This window comes from Sclerotinia sclerotiorum, genomic scaffold (assembly GCF_000146945.2).
Source record: "Sclerotinia sclerotiorum 1980 UF-70 scaffold_6 genomic scaffold, whole genome shotgun sequence".
Taxonomy (NCBI): Eukaryota; Fungi; Ascomycota; class Leotiomycetes; order Helotiales; family Sclerotiniaceae; genus Sclerotinia; species Sclerotinia sclerotiorum.
Window position 1 is genome coordinate 270,489 of NW_001820830.1, and position 18,507 is coordinate 288,995.

General features: G+C 41.9%; 8 protein-coding genes across 8 annotated transcripts; 4 read left to right on the forward strand and 4 right to left on the reverse strand.

Moving 5' to 3' along the window:
- Window positions 1-1,478: 1,478 nt before the first annotated feature.
- On the reverse strand, window positions 1,479-2,267 carry SS1G_04928 (predicted protein; the record flags this gene model as incomplete). The annotated part of the gene is made up of 3 exons (XM_001593451.1): window positions 1,479-1,633; window positions 1,753-1,819; window positions 1,989-2,267. The coding sequence occupies 3 exons, from the start codon at window positions 2,265-2,267 to the stop codon at window positions 1,479-1,481; spliced, it is 501 nt and encodes a 166-aa protein (XP_001593501.1).
- A 694-nt stretch (window positions 2,268-2,961) lies between these two features.
- Window positions 2,962-4,833, reverse strand: SS1G_04929 (predicted protein; the record flags this gene model as incomplete). Its single annotated transcript, XM_001593452.1, has 5 exons — window positions 2,962-3,521; window positions 3,569-3,641; window positions 3,715-4,075; window positions 4,290-4,388; window positions 4,766-4,833. 5 exons carry the CDS (start codon window positions 4,831-4,833, stop codon window positions 2,962-2,964), a joined length of 1,161 nt encoding a protein of 386 aa, XP_001593502.1.
- A 667-nt stretch (window positions 4,834-5,500) lies between these two features.
- On the forward strand, window positions 5,501-6,139 carry SS1G_04930 (predicted protein; the record flags this gene model as incomplete). Its single annotated transcript, XM_001593453.1, has 2 exons — window positions 5,501-5,545; window positions 5,597-6,139. The coding sequence occupies 2 exons, from the start codon at window positions 5,501-5,503 to the stop codon at window positions 6,137-6,139; spliced, it is 588 nt and encodes a 195-aa protein (XP_001593503.1).
- A 467-nt stretch (window positions 6,140-6,606) lies between these two features.
- Window positions 6,607-7,729, reverse strand: SS1G_04931 (hypothetical protein; the record flags this gene model as incomplete). The annotated part of the gene is made up of 3 exons (XM_001593454.1): window positions 6,607-6,870; window positions 6,933-7,633; window positions 7,690-7,729. The coding sequence occupies 3 exons, from the start codon at window positions 7,727-7,729 to the stop codon at window positions 6,607-6,609; spliced, it is 1,005 nt and encodes a 334-aa protein (XP_001593504.1).
- Window positions 7,730-8,741: 1,012 nt separating this feature from the next.
- On the reverse strand, window positions 8,742-9,598 carry SS1G_04932 (predicted protein; the record flags this gene model as incomplete). The annotated part of the gene is made up of 2 exons (XM_001593455.1): window positions 8,742-8,828; window positions 9,434-9,598. 2 exons carry the CDS (start codon window positions 9,596-9,598, stop codon window positions 8,742-8,744), a joined length of 252 nt encoding a protein of 83 aa, XP_001593505.1.
- Window positions 9,599-12,157: 2,559 nt separating this feature from the next.
- On the forward strand, window positions 12,158-12,544 carry SS1G_04933 (predicted protein; the record flags this gene model as incomplete). The annotated part of the gene is made up of 1 exon (XM_001593456.1): window positions 12,158-12,544. One exon carries the CDS (start codon window positions 12,158-12,160, stop codon window positions 12,542-12,544), a length of 387 nt encoding a protein of 128 aa, XP_001593506.1.
- A 2,393-nt stretch (window positions 12,545-14,937) lies between these two features.
- On the forward strand, window positions 14,938-15,825 carry SS1G_04934 (hypothetical protein; the record flags this gene model as incomplete). The annotated part of the gene is made up of 4 exons (XM_001593457.1): window positions 14,938-15,150; window positions 15,201-15,335; window positions 15,393-15,575; window positions 15,628-15,825. The coding sequence occupies 4 exons, from the start codon at window positions 14,938-14,940 to the stop codon at window positions 15,823-15,825; spliced, it is 729 nt and encodes a 242-aa protein (XP_001593507.1).
- A 1,300-nt stretch (window positions 15,826-17,125) lies between these two features.
- On the forward strand, window positions 17,126-18,431 carry SS1G_04935 (hypothetical protein; the record flags this gene model as incomplete). The annotated part of the gene is made up of 3 exons (XM_001593458.1): window positions 17,126-17,756; window positions 17,817-18,337; window positions 18,417-18,431. The coding sequence occupies 3 exons, from the start codon at window positions 17,126-17,128 to the stop codon at window positions 18,429-18,431; spliced, it is 1,167 nt and encodes a 388-aa protein (XP_001593508.1).
- Between the last annotated feature and the right edge of the window lie 76 nt (window positions 18,432-18,507).

Consider the following 18,507-nt stretch of genomic DNA (forward strand, 5'->3'; position numbering starts at 1 on the left):
AAGCAATCTCGGAATTGAGTTAAATATAATCAACTCCATCAGTTTTCTTGAATCCTCTATCCTCCGCTTTCTCCGTCCATTTCTTCTGCAAGCTCTCCACCACCTCATGCTCTTTGATAGCCGTAGAATCTCGAGTTTTCCTATGTATTTCACACATGCTGAAAGGAACACCAAGTCCATCGTAAGATACAGATACCTAAACGTCAGAAGTGACAGACCAAATTGTCAATGAAATGCAGTGCTCAGGAAGAAGCCGTTCGCAACATGTATTTTAGCAAGTGTGATGAATCTAGAATGAGAAATATCGTTCAACCCAGCCCGAGGATGATCGACCTTCTGAAATAATTTTCCATGGTTGATACCGTGGAATTTCGAAGGCTCTGACACTGTCCCTTGACAAAAGATGCTCTGCCAGGTGAGATGATTGATTGTGTTGTCGCTTCTTCTCTTTATAAGGCCTCCCACAATGATCACAATGGTGAAGGTAGGATTGAAGTGTAGTTGTGGTGGGACGAGAGCTTAGGAAAAGCATTTGGATTTTCAAGTACATCCACAAGCAGGGAAGCAAAGGTATTTTAAAGGTATTCCTTACAAAAAGAATAACTGTAATTAATAATATCTCTTTCCCATTTATCGACACTTGAATCGGAAGATCTCTAGCATGCTGCTACCAGCTGTCCGTCCCACCCAAATCGAAATGAATCGTGCACCGGGTAGCACATACTTTTAACACCCAACAATAAGTCCTTATCCATAGTACTTTTATTGCCATATCATCAATTATCTTCCCGCAGTCTAACTTATCATACTTTATTCCACTCTTCTTTTTTTGCCAATGACTTTATCCGGCACAAAAACTTATCCTTGACTAATCTCTTACTTAGAATTACGAGAATCTCATCTTCTCATCATCATCATCAATTCATTCAACCTCTTATCGCCATCACCATCAGGGAGTCAAATCCAAGAAAGAATGATTTTCAGTCTGATACTACCGAATAAATCCAATGAATGCATTCTTCGGTGAAACAGGAATAGAGGGCGTTTAATCTTCTACAGACAGTAGCTTTGAAGTAATAGCTAGTTGCGAGCTACTGTCTGCGGGTAAGAGGCCAGGGAAGATGCATTGAAATTTTTAGGGTCGTCGTTGCAAAGAAGAGTAGAAGTTTGCTGGATTTTCTAGAGACGGTAGCTCTGAAGTCGTAGCTAGTTGCGAGCTGTTGTTTGTGGGAAAAGGGGTTGGGGGAAATGTGTTGGAAACGCTGGGGTCGTCATTGGGTATGTTACAGCTTTGAAGACTTTGAGGTTGAGTTTGGGTAGCTAATGAAGGAAGAGGAGAACCGACGACTGGCTGCATATTCCACTGAGGCATACTCGATTGATATATACTCGATTGAGGTATACTCAGCTGAGGTATATTTGGTTGAGGAATACTTGGCTGAAGTATACTCGATTGAGGTATACCTAGTTGAGGTATATTAGGCTGAGATATATTCCACTGAGGTATACTCGGCTGAGGTATACTCGACTGAGGTACGCCCGATTGAGGTATACTCGGTTGAGGTATATTGGGCTGAGATATATTCGACTGAAATATATTTGATTGAGGTATACTTGGTTGAGGTATATTGGGCTGAGATATACTCGGCTGAGGCATATTAGCTGGGAGCAGTGATAGGCCCAAATTATCTTGTGGTGAATGCTGTAAAGTACGACGTTAATCTTTACAACAGGATTCTAGAGATTGCGTACCTACAACAAGAAAGTACATGTTTGAACTCGTGTCTAAGCGGGAAACAACATGTTTTACTATGGAATCCTATGCATTTATTAGTTAGTCGTATTGAAGATTTGAGGAATGGAAAATTGACAGGGTCATTCATGAAAGCCGCACCAAGATCCTATTATGATTTTGTATTGTTAGCAAAATGTTATGTTGCTCGAAACCAAGGAAAGCAATGAATCGCCGTGTCAAACATTATACAGACCTCAGCCCTAATATAGTCACGACTTTCTGCTCTTCTCCCTATACTGCTAGAAGGATTCGCTGCAATCCACCGATCACTCGGTCTGATGTACTTTTCAGTGTGCACATTCTTTGGTGGCTTCAAAGCACCGGTTTTATCGATATTCCGACTTGTAATTGAGAGAACCAGAGGATCGTGACGTCCTCCTTTCACACTGCTTTCCCAGGTTCTTTTGTTTCTGTTAAAGCGTTTGACAAATCTAGCCACTGTCTCACAATCGTCATTGATGGGGGCTTGCATGGTAGGAATGCCCGGTATGTAGGGCTCAGGGCCCGTAAAATGGCGGGGGTTATGTCCACTAATGGGGCGCGTTTGGAAACAATATCTTGGTGACGGTCGTTGGTCCATTATCTGATGCTCAAATTTTAAATATTGATGTATGGTATGATAAAACCTGGAACGATGCAATAAGAACATGGTATGTTGGTGTTGCAAGATTGTAAGATATGACAATCGCTTATTTGAAACAGATTTGAGGAAGTGACTATGGAGACAGAAAAGGAAGTGACTTAGAGACGGGAAGTAATTTGCTGCTAATAGGGAAAGAGCAATTGAGAAGTGCAGTGTAGGATGGTTTATATTGCCTGCAAATTAAGTATCAGAACGCATTTCCCTGGGGAAAAGTCCATTGTTTGGTCCAAATCAGTCAGACTGCACTGGTTTGGCTGAAGTTTCAACCACTTTAATAAAGTGTGAGATCCATTCATGTTGAGTAGATAGCGTGAATCCTTGGGAGTTGCAAAACTTTTTCCAATGTCGTCAACTTGCTAACAGTCATGTGGTATCACTTGACCGTTCGTATAGATGCTTCTATAAATAGATCAAATTGCTTGAAAAGTCATCGCTAGTGTTTCTCCAAATCTTCGCAAAAGCATTGGGCTCCAGAATTTCTTATCCATACTCCATTTAAGACACCGGATCAAACCTAGAAGATCTACTCATCATCCTTCTCTGCTGGATTTTCACTATTAACCAGGGTGTCGGCAGTTTCCTCGCTCCCCTGCTCGGAAGCTCCCTCTCGCAACTCTCGCAACGCTCTCAATTTCTTCCTCGCATCCTTCACAGATCCTAGAATATCCATACCCAAGTCTCCCGTTCCAATGAGTTCTTTCTCTCCGGGTGGTGTCTCAAAACGAGGAGCAACTTCCGGAAACCCATTTTCATAACTATTCTCCAATTGCTCCAAATTCTTTTCCCAGGTCGGTGCATGCTCATCCCACCATTTGATATTGTCCTCTCGGATCTTCTCTCCAGCAATAATAATATACTGCGTGGCTACCATGACCCTGAAATCTGTATCTATTCCAGGCGTGTACTCGAATTGCTGCTCCAAAGCTTCAGGAATATCATAACCGGGGAATTTGCATGCCCTATCATCATGATCATCGAGATCCTCCGCAATACAGCGAGCATAGAATTTAGAGAGATTAATCCACTCAATACATCCCTGAGTATATTTATCTTGAGTTTTATGATCTAAATCGAACTCATCCACTGGCAATGTGTTAGCTCAAAGAACATTAAACGGGTGGTCGACGTACCATGTCTCGCATTCCACATATCGTGCTTTAGTTCCATATTAATGTCATAGTATATAGTGCCTTCATCGACCATCTACCACTCATCATGTCAATTTCATCTTCCGATCCATTTCAACCCTTGCCGATCGCTAATGGAGAGAACTTACCTTGCCATCCGGCTGCGTGATCGATCTGCTCGACATCTTCAAAAGCTCAACGATGAGCTGCAGCAACATCTCCTGCTTGTGATCTTCATATGGTATCAGTGCCGCTAGGTTGTATATCGTTTGAAATACAAAGTTAAGATGTCTTCTTGTAAGGGTGCCAAAGAGCGTGTAATTGTTTATTTGCTTGGCAGTTTCTGAAGCAGCATTCTCACTGTCAGAGAGGAGAAAGTTTTTCAGCATGTTCGCAACATCTGATACCATTTTCTCGCAGTTTGGTTTCGAAGCAAGTTCAGTGAGGAAAGTAAGCCATGGCTGCTGTGTTTCGATACTAGCAGCTTCAGTCAAGCTTGCGTTCTCAGTACTAGAAGTCATGCCGAGCAAAATATCAGTCGTTGATGGTGATAAAGTAATTTGATATAAATTGCAGAAAAATAGTTAATAAGTGTGTCGTATCGATGAGAATGCGGCAGTAAGAGAACATCGTAACTTTTATCAGACAGACTTTACCAGGTAATCGTCTGATCGAGTAACTGGATGATAGAGGTGACAGAAAAATGCAGGCGCGTGCATATCACCATGTGGCTGGAGCGATAAACAGGGGTGTGTTTATAAGCATCTTCCTCATCCTATTCCAAGCGCTTAATCTCGATGTACCATCTCTTCCCTTCTCAAAGCTGGATCATTTGCGAAATATGTATCAACAAATTTACATCCTGAGCCGAGCGGGAATGGCGTTACCGCTTGCGAGTACAACTCGAGGGGAACCGATATACCATCAAATCCATGAAAGCGACCAACAGTCAGCAACACGAAATGCACAGTCGAAAAGAAAGCACGGCGGTACCGGCATTTTGGTACGATGCCACCCACATCACGACAAATTGTTTGAACGTCCCTCCAATCATGCATGAAAAGTTTCTCATCAATGAAATGCTAAACAAGCGGCTGCCCCGCTCATGCAACCAGTAGTCACACGGCGGTACCGGTAGTTTGGTAAATACGATGACCGTGATGGAAGTAATTCCATCGCTGAAATACAATTGATCCTCACCAAATAATTACAATGATACAGGGATGTTGCGCAGTGCGCTTGATCTTGATGCTTTTTGGGTATTCCATCATATTCCAAAATCGCAAAAGCACTCAGCGGTACCGGTGTATTGGTAAAATAAGGGGGTCAAGCGATCGATTCTTGCTGTCTAGCTTCTAATCGTTAATGATTTCAACTTTTAGCTGAATTCTTCTGGGCTAATTTCGAAAATGCTGTTACATTATGGCATGGAAACGTCTAAAGCGTTTGCTGTGTTGAGCCATGAAACAAAATATACGGGCGGGACCTCGACATGGTGCATGAGCTGTAAGTCCCAGATTTGTCGCAACAGGGAAAGGAATAACTTGCCAGAACCTCTATTGTTGTTAGCAGTTCTCCGAGTACCTTTCCCCTCTAGGATGATGGTGTCAGGAGATGACTTTGGAACTGGATGATTCGCTGAGGGTAGCGTCGCTATCATGATGTTGGCGCCGACTTGTTGCCAGGTTCGTGTTGAACTTTTACTTACTGAAATACGCATTCGAGTGTACAAAAAGTGAAGATATAAGGAACAATGATACCTCACGTCCAAATCCAAACGCACAAATTTCCATCATCAGCCGGCTGACAACTTCACACTATCCATTAGCTATCCTTTCTCTTGTCGTCTAGAATCAATCTCCAGCTCCAAGCCTAAGCAAAGACGTCTACATCTCCCGCGAGTTTAAGTTATTAGACACTATTATCTCGCCCAAGATGGATCAGGGAAGAAGGAATTCTGACAACACCAAGGATCACCTAGTAAGTCAATAGACTTCAACTATAAGTCACACTCTCTGACCCTTCCCCTAGCAATACCACACACCGCGTGGTAACATCACACACAAAGTAGTAGTCGCCGAAATCAACAGAGCTCCGCCAGCTACACCAAGAAACTCTATAAACAACATGCCACACAGATGCATGAACAGAGAAGGCGATCGCCCAAGCCAATATCCACTTTTCGAAAGCCGAGAACTACCTCAGCGACGAATCAACCCAAACAGAACGGGACCAGTCCCTTTATACGAGTATCCGGTCACTACACCCGACAAGGCATCTTTCGATTACAGCCGACCATCTCGCGAGCAGCCAGCGGCGATCGCACCGCATGAACGAGCAATGATGCTCGAGCCGGAAAATAGGCCTAATGATGTAGGATTTATGAGGGGTATTACGGGTCCTGATAAAAAGATCGTGGGTGCTATTTATCATCCTGCTGGAGATTGTAGAGGCTTTGCTCGTGCGGAATTCGGACCTCTTGATCGTCAGGGAAGAGAACATAATCGGATGCTTCATGATAAAGCGCAGCATGCACCTCGATCGCCAACGTGGCCGACTAGACCATCCCGATAAATTTTGCCTATGGATTAGCGAGCCCCCGGAGGATAAATTGGGAGGCGGATGGTGTTGAAAAGGATTGAGGCAATGTATAAGAAAAAGGTGGTGGACTGAGTTTGAGGTTAAGAAACGGTGTGGTGTGGATTCGGACATGGAAATGGAAGATTCAAAGAGGGAGATTGGAGTATGTAGTAGATAGTAGATAGGAGTAATTTTGCATTTGTTTGGTTGATACTGTATGCTCGCTGTGTGGATTTTGCTTTCATCCTGATTCCTTTATCTTCTTGTTTGCAGAGAATCGGCTGTTTGATCTCAATCATGTTATTAGTTCAAAGAGCACTTACTATATAATCAAAACCAATAGAACAAAAACTTTATCCCATATCCCAAATATACCAATCAGACAAAAAATCCCAGATACACAGAAGTCATAAAATTATCATTAACATCTAATTTTCCAATCCCATCCATCCATCTCAAGATTAAGAAACAGCATTCCCGGAAAACGCATCCCTAATCTCCGTAATATTCTTATCCAACGCCAACAAAATACCAAGCAAAACTCTAGATTTCTGAGGATTTAAATATCCAGATGTGATACGTATAGCAGTCTCACTTTCGAATTCGGGCACTTCTCCATTTTGCACGCGTGTGCTTTGGATAATGGGGATGTTGAATCTATTGATTACATCTTCGATGGCATGGTCGAATGATGTACTTACGCTTCCTGTTCCTGAACCGGCGATCTTAATGGTAATGGTGGGTTAGATGGATATTTATTGTGAAGAGAGGAAGTAGAGGAACTTACAATAATGCCTTTAGCGCCACTGGAAACAGCGTTGTAGAGAGTATCATTTTGCATATCTTGGTATGAGAAGAGGATATCCACTCGAGGAATCTCCGTCACGTTCGAAATATCATATGCGATTTTCCCGGTAGGTTCAACGGGCGGATAGAAGAAATAAGGAGTATTTGAAATGAGTGCTCCTAAATTTCCCATCTCGACTGCTTTGAATGTATCCATTGTATTTGCGTTGGTCTTGGTAGCATAATATGCAGATACGATACGATCATTCAGAACAACCATAGCTCCACGACCAACAGCATCAGGATTAATACCTACAGATACGGCTTCGAGGAGATTGAAAGGACCGTCGGCCGAAATGGCCGTGGAGGGTCTCATGGATCCGACGATGATGATGGGTTTACCGCAGTTGATGGTAGCGTCCATGAAGAAGGCGGTTTCTTCTAGGGTGTCGGTACCATGGGTGATGACTGCACCGCTCATGGTATCATCTTTGCAAATTACTTCGTTTATTTCCTTTGACAGGTTGAGGAGAATGCTTGAAGTTATATCCGGGCTACCGACGTTGGAGATCTGAACACCGGCAACGTTGGCAATATCGAGAACTTCTGGGACTGCCTCAAGGAGGGTTAGAATGCCTACGGCACCTGGCGTGTATCCCGTTGTTGCTGTATTACTACTGCTAGAGCCTGCGATGGTACCACCTAAATTCTTAATTAGTATAGTTTTATCTGAAAAAATGGCCAGAGGGATAATATACCAGTTGCGAAAACAGTGATGTTCGGCAAAGTAGGATCCATCTGGGTGAAATTAAGTCCATTGGGATTAGTGAAAACATATGGATTTGTGGTATTGTCGCGCTGGTAAACGACTGGAGAAGCAGAGGAAAATGCTGCAAGCGCAGTGATGGAAAGAAAACGTGAGAACATGATGAAAGAGAGGATGGTGTTCTACTAGATATAGAAAGATGAAGAACCGAATACAGAAGAGAAGCATGATTCTTTATACTCATTGCCTGTATGCCTATCTATCTCACCGGGTAGACTTTGGTCTACTGACGCCAAGTACTTTAATAATAGTTTAGTGCATCATTACCAAACTGAGTTACCAAGCGTTTCCTTCATCGAACTAATCTTCAATGCCAATAAAATTATCAAATCAAGCTGGGATTTTTATCTAAGTAGTATTCGGCACAATACGAGATGACTCTTGGTCAGAGTGAAAAAGGTCTCCCAATATAAATCGTGGGGTTGGTTCTCGATGATCAAGGAAGATCATGTATTATAATATGATGTGGTGTGTGTCTGGGCGGAAAGGTAGATAGATAGCCTAGGGGTTAGCGGGGTGGAGAACCTTCATGGTTAGGGGAAAGCTAACAACTTATTCAACTGCCGAATAATAACCTTGCCTATCAAATCTGATCTGTCCCTAAATTTTCCGGCGCACGAATCAAGACACCATGACGCTGGATGTGGGGATATTTTATTCTCCTTCGACCATCGTGGAGTACCCATACGCTCATGCTGCCTGTTGCATTCTTTTTGGCTGTGTAATCGTTTGAACCCAAATCGAGCGGGAGTGGAGGAGGGGGGCGGAAAGCTATAAATCGGGACTTGGAGATGAAGTTACTCTGCCTGGGTTAACATCCAGATGATTTGTCTTTCAGCAAACCAATCTTATCCAAATCAGAAAGCATATCCGTCAATGGTGCCTTTCTGATATCAAAAAAGGCACGGATTGATGGGCTCATGCCACATGGGAACCCCAGAACGATAAGACAGTACATAGCTTGGCCATATCCTTATCAAAGACTCAATCAGTCTGTGGGATATTGAAATCTTCCACGATAACGGCGGAATCACAAGAATTGGTCAATGAAATAATCAGTTCGTCGTTGGACTAAAGGTGGTGGTAGAAGTGAAAAGTCGTTATCGCGTCAATAATAGGGAACCTGGTAGATAAGGTTACCAAATATCATTGCTAGGCACGGAGTAGCTGCCACATTGTGAGCTAATAGAAACTTGGAGTCAATTCATTCCATCATTCAAGGTTGATGCTGATATTGGCAAAGTAAAATGCCGGTCTCGCTCTTGTGGGAGACGAAGTGCTACAAACGGAGTTCTGATAAGGGATTACGTAATCATTGGTGGTAAACATCATCTTGCTTGCGCAGCACTTACCAATATTTTAGACACATTTAAGGATATGGCAGCGGATACATAAACTACTTTGAGCAAGCCGGACATGTATGAATGACGGAGTCTTATATGATCCTCTTCATTGAGGGGACCTCCTATCTCAGCGACCTTCTGGTTGTATATTATCATGCCGGTCCGAGTACCAAGAACTTTCAATGGTATTCAATGTTCTCGCTCAACTGGCGCAAAAAATCTGCGAAATGGTAGACTTTGCATCGACTTTGAGAGCTGGTAGATACAGCGTTTTCTTTATCGCTATTCTATGGGAGATGGATTCTTGAGGTTTTAAAAGACATCTATGCACACCTGGATAAAGGCCACTGGCTGCTTCTCCTCTTCCATGCTATAGTTGGCAAGCGCAAGAGATATAGTGTTCCTCGGGCTTCCAATGAGCAAGATGCTGTTCCATGGGGGTTGTTTTGAATGTTTCGTAGTTTTCAAATTTATCGAAGAATATATACAAGTGGCCATGTCTTTTATCTTTTATTGAAATGGAGTTTTTGGGAGGGATAAATTCTCTTGTTTATGACTTGGTACAGTATATGAGAAATTCGTCAAGTCTTTCAACGGTAGAAGTGATATGATGTTGATATGATTTTAACACTTCAGCAGTTGGTATCTGAAGAGGATCATAAGATTGCAATAGGTATGATATAATTTTGTGGAAATGTTGTGTTTATAACTTGTGAAGTGAAGAGTACGTATATCGCCTTTGATTGATTAAACTAACGTCTACACTGAGTCTATGACTATCTAAGACGGCTAGGAGCTTTGTAGGCTTCTAACAATAATAAATGGAGGGTAGCTAGCCTTATTCGACCGTAGCTAATACAGGTTGGGGAGATTGAAAGCCTCAATCTTCTAATGTTTGAATGGGGGAAGTGAAGACTAATACTAGGGAACCAAGCCCGCCTGTATATCGCCTCTCTATGTGCTATATTCCTCGTTTTTCAGATTTCAGTTTTGCTTCAAGATGGCATTGTACGTACTCAATTTTAAACTTCTTTAGTAGGTACTTATGGTGTAAGAAATTACGGTAAAAGGAATTGTCCATTCCAGTTCAACTCGTGAAAGCAGTGGGTGACATTATTCACCACGCGCAGAAAGTTGTTCTCCACTGCAGACGAAAATGGACAATTTCTTCCTACTTTTGAATTCTATGATCAAAGAAGAATAAAAATTCCTTGATGGAAAGATGTATGTCAGACTTTCAATCGTCACAAAGTGTTACATTCTAATGTGAATTACAAACATGATCAAAACCCAGATGATGGCCCTACAGGAGAATTTACCGTCTCACCCACAGTCTATTGCAAATTCTGTGGTTGAAGGTTTGAGGTATGTTTATGATGAATTTAACCATCAAAAATTGACAAATCCTGATGTTATCTAGTACGAGCATCAAGATTCTCACAGCGACCTGCATGGTGCCTTAGCCTCAATTTCGCCACCTGGACTCAGGTTCCGTTCGCACAAAAGAGCTGAGGTATATTCAAGATCAATTCCGTTGAAGAAGTCATGAAGTGTTAATATTTTTTAGACTTCGTTTGTTCAAGTCGAAGAAGTCTCACCATCAAGCCATGTTTCTACCACTTCTCTACCGAAGGAATCTGCTCCTGGCAAACAATCTCAAAATGAAATGTTCTCCCTCAGGAGATGAAAATTGTTGTCTTGAAAAATGTTCATGATCCATATGCTCTATACATTCTCTGGTGCAGAGATCAACTTCCTAATCACATTTCATGGGGACAAGATCCAGTGGTCCCTGGAAAGACATCCACAAAGGTCATATTCATTGCGAAAACCACTTTGTTGATTAATGATAGAGGAACTGCCTATGCTCATCTCATCAAACAGATCCAATCCAAAACTGAAGATGTTAATATCATCATGTTCTATGCATGCCGGTTGGTTACAGCTCAGTTACTGTTTGAATGAGTCAACCTACTTTTCAAAGCCTGCCAGATCATCCTTTTTCGTTGTTCCTCTTTCGGCTAAAAGCATTGGTCCTCTGCATCATATGAGTATTAAGATGTTGTATTGTGGATACGGTAGGTGCAAAGTTGATCGATACAAACAGTATCAAACAATATTGGGTTTCTTGAGACCAGAAAGAGCATCAGATTGAATTGATTGATTCTCTAGCTAAGCAGTTAAGCTGCGAGTATATATTCAAAAAAAATGAAGGAATAAGGTTAGGTATTCGCCCTTCGGAATTAAAGTGCTTTGAAATCAAAATATTGAAAGCAAACAAACAGTATACCAAAAAGGAAAGAATGAATTAAAAGTTGAGTTTTGTTTGCTCCTTATGCATATGCTGCCCAGATCCCAGGAGGTCAACAAACAAAGATACACATCCAAAGCTTTCATCCACTATCAGGATGAAAATGCATTCGCTGACGTTGAAGCTAACATCGTCTTCCAATTCGGCATTCCTCTGGGGTTATTTGATCTTGCCAAAGATGTCAACGTAAATCAAATCGACCTCGAGCCTACTCCTGATAGCGCAATGAAAACCAATTCCTCAACAAAGCTTCCACTCTCAATGGTCATTATCAGACAGCATTCAAAAACTGATTTCACAGACTTACTAGCATCACTGAGGTTCATATTGGTCCCGGAAACCTAACCAGATGTGATGATTATGATATATTTCTCCTATCTCTTTTTGCTTTCGTTAAAGCCTCTAAAAAGGAATTCAACGTACTACTCCACAGTACCTTTCGTGTCGATACAATGGCGTTCTCACAGAGTATCGTGAAAATCTCTCTCTGAAATATACATCTACAAAACCTAGGGATCATTTAATCAAATCTGCAGAAGGAGATGAACTGTTAGTCTTATAGTCTCAAACATCATTCCCTCACGAAGGCAATGAGGTAAGATCCGCACACATTCTTTCTTTAACTAACTTGATCACCAATTTGACAATTATCAGCGCTTCCAAATTGATCGCTTTTTCCCATTCGAGCAGTCTGCTGGAGAGGATCAACATTCAAAGAAAGATACTACCTCCAACAAGCGCCTCGCATGGTTGTCTTCGGTTCAATGATCGTTGCTAGTCAAACTCTTCTGGTCAACAGACGACTCATTAGTCTTTTGGATTACTATGGGCTCGCCTTCGTACCTGGATTCGCAGAAATGAACACGAATGACCAACGCGCATTAGCTGAGTCTGTCCGAGCACGATACCTTGACCTTGATTGCAGCCTGGACACATGTGACAAATCGCATGTATTATGGGTATGCTTATGCAAGCGTACCAATCGACCCGTTCATGATGCTTTGACAATCTACGTCATATCCTTAGAAGAGATCTCACGAATCTATCAGCTTGCGAATTATATCTACCATCTGTCAACAGAGGTACCACTTTTCAGAAATGACCCTAAACAACGTTTGACAGACCTAGTTTAAATAAGTGGTGGTATTCACGAGTCTTTTCTCATAGAATTTCTATTTTGTTTTGTTTTCAAGATTCGTTTACCAGAACTTAGCCGCCCTCTGCTTTTCATTAATCTCTACATTTCCTATGTAACCACAATCATAAAGAGAGTTAAATCCTAAAATGTAGACGAAATTTTCACGCCTTGCTCTACCTTTTGGTGAAATGATGTGAATATAAAATCACAATCATCACTCCTTACCTTCCTCCAACTGACGTCAATACCTGACAGACAATGCTAAGGCTAAGCATAACCCTAATACCAAATCCCTCTCAATAAAGATCTCAAAGCTGTCTCCTATCCAAAGGATCATCCGCTCGTGGAAACACCCCTGAACCCATGGGAAATCCACCCCATGGTTCCAAACCTTCCATTCTTCAAGCCAATACGAATCAATATTACTACAATTCGCTCATAAAAACATCCCATCCCCACCTCCAAAGCTGCCCAGCTTTTCCTCCCGCCCCTTCAGCGAAGCTATTAATTTCATCTCAGGAAACTTGTTGGCCATCTCTCGTACAATCTCACATCCATCTATATAACTAACTGACGGTCTCAAATGCTGGATAAGGTGTCTAGTGAAGAAAGATTGGTGGAATTACGGCAGTGAGTTACCATGGTTATTGCTGGTAGATGGATGTTGGCGCCTGGTTGCTATGTTGTTATTTTTGATTCTCCTTCTTAAACAGTCGTTATTTGTCTATTCTTAAACCGTTTTCTGCTGGTTGGTTGTTCTTAACTCCCGATTTTACCTTACCTCCTATGTCCTTCCATGACCATATAGTGGTAACTGCTATAGCATATCATACTACAAACGTGTGAGACTGCTTTCTCTCCACAATAAGTCACAACAATTAAGGGTACCGATGCAGGTAAATCTTTCCATATCCAATACCGATACAAAAGAATATCTGCTGAAGCTTCAAAATAGTGATATAACTGGGGTGAGATCATTTATCTCTGGCAGTCAGATGGAGTAATGCGGTTAACCTATGTTACAGAATCCAAACTTGCTTCAGGAACTGATACCGAAAAAGATAGCAATAATCGTTCTTCAAATCTCGAAACTTGGAATCCTCATTAAAATCACACATTGTCAAGATGATGACCGCGCCAGCTAATTCTATCCCTAGTGCCCGCTTGAACTTGCACCTCCTTGTAAGGCTTCCTTGAATTATCTGAAGCACAAACGTTTGAACGAGGGCGTCAACAACCTTGATCAGTTCCATGTACAATTTCATCGTTCTGTTAACCGGATCTTCATCCAGGATACTAGGAAGATGTCGGATATTGTAATTATACCCAGATTTTGAGATATCCTCCTGGCGGGTATTCGAAATGATCAAACTCCCGAAACCATTTCCGCGAAAATGTCAATTTTGACCGAAATTCAAGTGTTCTGCAAAAGGAGAATTGTTTCATATCGTACGGGGAAGTATTCAATTTCATTTCATCATTCGTCTGTACTTTTTTTATTTCAAGGTTTCAAATGCTGGTTTTCCATCATTCTTGGCGGGATCTTTCTCAGCCAAGGTTATCGGTTATCATTTCCCAAAACATTGAATGTTTCAGAATTTATTAGATTGGCACATAGAGGGGTTCTTTTCATCCAGCAAAATCATGGGATGAAGAATTCTCTGTTCGTGGGTTGATCTGTGCCCGATTCAGGTACAAAACGTAAATGCTTGATCATTGATGCTTGTGTGTCTATGGAAGCATGTCATGATGCTAAATCTTTAAACTTAAAGTTTGACAGGATATCGGGTCGTTAGCTTCATTTTTCTATTGTTTAAGTGATTCCATGGAATTCTTCTCCTGCCTCCCACTTCAAGATTTTCAACTTGCCAGTATTAAGATAACGTTATGGGTATGTCGAATATATGCTCGATCAGCAGTCTCAAGCCAAGTCGATAGTTAGACCTTTTGTGGATAAAGCTCATCCTTTTCACACAAAAATATATTTCATCTAAAGTGTGTTTCTTTTACCGCTTGATCTAGGCTCCGTGTTTCCAGAGATGCCCTCGTCTTCCTTCTCCACTGTGTAAGAGACTCACGACCGTTCAAGGGGCCCCGATGCTATCTTTCCGTGTTCCTCTGATATTCCCTGACTATAGTGGCATTGGCGGCGGTTGTCTGATGTCTTTTGAAGTTGTTAGCGATACTTAAGTTTGTATAAGACGAGAAGGAATTCCTTCGATTTTACTCTTCATTCAATTCATTTCTCATCTTCCCAATACAGTAGGCTGTGCCTCTTCACTTCAATCACCTTTTTTATTTTCATTGGATTATTGAAAACCATTTTTTCTATAAAACAATACTTTACCTTGCCTTAGGCCATCATCTCATTTTCCACAAATTATCATCATGTACACTCCATCTATTCTCGTTGGCCTCCTCGCCCTCAGTCCCCTTGTGGTCGCTCACGGGAAGATTGCCGTTCTTACAGGAGACCTTGGCGGAAACGGTACTGCTTTGGGAATCAAAGGAGCTGTTGTCCCAGGTGCAGGACCAAATTCAAAAACAGAGATTGATACTACTGTCTTCAACATTGGCAATAACAACTGTGGGCGAACCGAGGTAATCATAGCTTCCACTTCGTGTATTGGCTTTTGACTGACAGTTCGTAGGCTGGGGGAAGAAATCAAGCAGAGACTGGTGTCACCAAGGCGATGGCGCTTTCGGGCAGCACACTTCCACAAATCAGTACCGATAATCCTTCTATCTCGGGGACATTCCACATAGTAACTTCTGATGGTGCGGGTGTATGTATCACTTCTTCTCTTTCATCCATAAATCACAAACGCTAACTTGCGAAACAGCCTCTCACGGCCATGGTCGACCCCACTGGAAAGGGTGATTTCTCCCAAGCCGTCAAGGCCGAGATTACTACCCAAATTCCAGGAGTGAATGGCAATATCAGAAAGAGCAAACAAACAAGATGGAACCGAGTTTTGAGAAGTCTTGGTTTGTCAAAGAGAGCCACTAATATCAATGAGAACTTCGTAAGTAATATCCACTCATCCATTGCCCAATATTTGCTAATCAATTCTATAGCCTTTCAGTGTAGCCATTCCGGCTGGAACAACTTGTACCGGCACAATAGCAGGCCAGTCCAACGTCTGTATGGTTAAAATTGTGAACCCGTCAAATGCAGGACCTTTCGGTGGATGCGTTGCTGTTCAGCAATCAACAGGGACGAACAGCACAGCTGCCAGTGGGAAAAAGGTAAAGCCTGTAAAGTTCTCTGTTTAAATTTCAATTGAGATGGACCAAAAATTCGCTGTCTTATCAAGATCAGCATCTTTGGAAGAAATCGGTAGTGGAGCTGGCTCTACCCCGGATTAGTCAGCTTAAGTTTGGGGGCGGAAGCGGGGGATGTCTCATTAAGGTTGTACAGATCAGATGAGGAATCTTACATATATACGGAGTATGAATCGATGTGTCAATGGAATGATCTTTCTCTACTTTTGTGATCTAGATACGGGAGAAGAGCTATGTCGTGATTTAAGCCATCAATCATTCATGCAGCGAACCTTTCTTGTACTCCCAATAGCAATAGAGGGAGTTTTACCGAACAGGGTTATTAACTGGTGTCGATAGTGATAAACAGTGGTGGATCCCTGGACGTTGTAACGTACGGTCGTGAGTACCATTCAAGCGAGATCACTGGAAATGCAATCACAAAATGTAGATATCCGTCCGGAGTTCACCAAAAGGATATAGTATATGTTTATCTAAGGACATTTCAGATTCAATGGATCCGAAGTAATGTATCACTCAATCTGATATAGATATAAACTTCCGCGGCATTTGTCAATCCATCAAGTAAGAATCTTGATTTCAAATACGTAACCAGCAATTCATCACGTGCAAAGCTATGATGAAGCTATTACGAGAAGCGACAAGATAACAATGACAATCCCTCTTGCATGGTCAGATAAGAATTCTTCTACTCATTCGACACTCATTTTCCATCCAACTTCACATTGACCAACGAATTTGCTCGATTTCCTTTCGTGTCTATCTATGGATGTCGATGATGCTTCAATATCTTTTTACCAGCTTCCTCTTGCATTTTGGCGTCAAATGAACCTGCAAGATGCCTCAGCGGCATCCTCCCGTCTCCGTGTTTCATTGCTCGTATATCTCTGGTTTGCAACCTTTGACAAATCTATTCATTGATAGATTTGATATCCTCGCCGTTTTTACAGTTCATAGATGCAGTACTGTACTTCTTACATTCGTTAATTTGTCAGTGGTAATCATGTACCTGCATGCTGCGCAGGTCGATTTGTACTCCGTTTTTTCCTTGCCTTACCTCTCATCCGGGTGTCTTGTCGTTGTATGTTTCATTTATCAGTGGAAATCCTGATATCAATTATGTTTAATGATATTCTAATACTCACACTAAATAGGCAAGTGATATTCAGAAGGTATTTTATCCACCTTTTCGTATTTTATACTTTCCATTGCAATATATGAGCAGTATATTGCCTCTATCTCTTGCTTTACTTTATAAATACATTGACACCACATCTGGTGGCTATACATCATGAACAATCAAAACGACTTCAAGTCATCATGGCTTCCAAAAGTCTTTAAACATTCAGCCAATACCTCACCAACGTCCACTTCTCCAAACGAACAATCTTTACTCCTTCCCCAATCAACCAATGAAGGAGAAACGTACGAAATCGAAGAAGATGATACCACCCCAGCTAAAAGATGGATTTCCGAGTTCCTCCTCTTATTGCGAGGTTCCATTCCTGTTATCCTCGCATATGCATTGCAGAATTCTCTTCAAACAATATCAGTCCTGATAGTTGGACGACTAAGTCCTGAAGCTCTAGCAACTGCGGCTTTTAGTTACATGTTTGCCATGTCTACAGCATGGCTTATCGCACTTGGTGGAAGTACTGCTCTAGATACATTGGCATCATCATCATTTACTGGAAGCAAGAATCCACACGATTTGGGAATATTGTTACAGAGGGGTTTCTTGATTCTCACGGCTTTTTATATACCAGTTGCTATATTATGGGCTTGTTCTGCACCGGTCTTTAGATTTTTGGGACAGGAAGAATATATTTGTTTGGATAGTGCTAGGTTTTTGACGACGCTGATTCCAGGTGGATTGGGATATATTTACTTCGAAGCTATGAAGAAGTATTTACAAGCGCAAGGTACTTACTAATCTCATCCTTTCTCTTTTGCATGAAGTGAGATCTAACTCAGCCGTATAGAAATCATGCGTCCAGGCACCTACGTTCTTCTCATAACCTCGCCTATCTCCGCTGGCCTGAATTATCTCTTCATCCATACACTCGACCTCGGACTTATCGGCGCCCCTCTTGCCACAGGTCTCTCCTATTGGCTCTCTTTCCTTCTCTTAGTCCTCTACTCCCATTTCATAACTGGACATGAATGCTGGGGCGGCTTCACTACAAAATCCCTTCATAATCTAGGGACATTTTCTCGTCTTGCTCTCCTAGGCATCATCCACGTCGGTACCGAATGGTGGGCCTTTGAAATAGTTGCCTTGGCTGCCGGTAGATTAGGTACTATTCCATTAGCTGCTCAAAGTGTCATAATGACTACAGATCAAGTGATGAATACGATACCCTTCGGAATTGGTGTGGCAGCTAGCTCACGAGTTGGCAACTTGCTAGGAGCGAGAAATGCAAAAGGAGCAGCTAGAGCTGCAAATGTCGCTGCTTGGTTGAGTATGGTAATGGGACTAGTAGTTTTAATCATCCTGATGAGTGTAAAAAAGTTCTATGCGAGAATTTTTAATGATGATATAAGAGTCATTAAATTAACAGCAGATGTCATGCCATATGTAGCATTATTCCAAATAGCAGATGGATTGAATGGGAGTTGTGGAGGTAGTCTAAGAGGAATGGGTAGACAACATGTTGGTGCGGCAGTTAATTT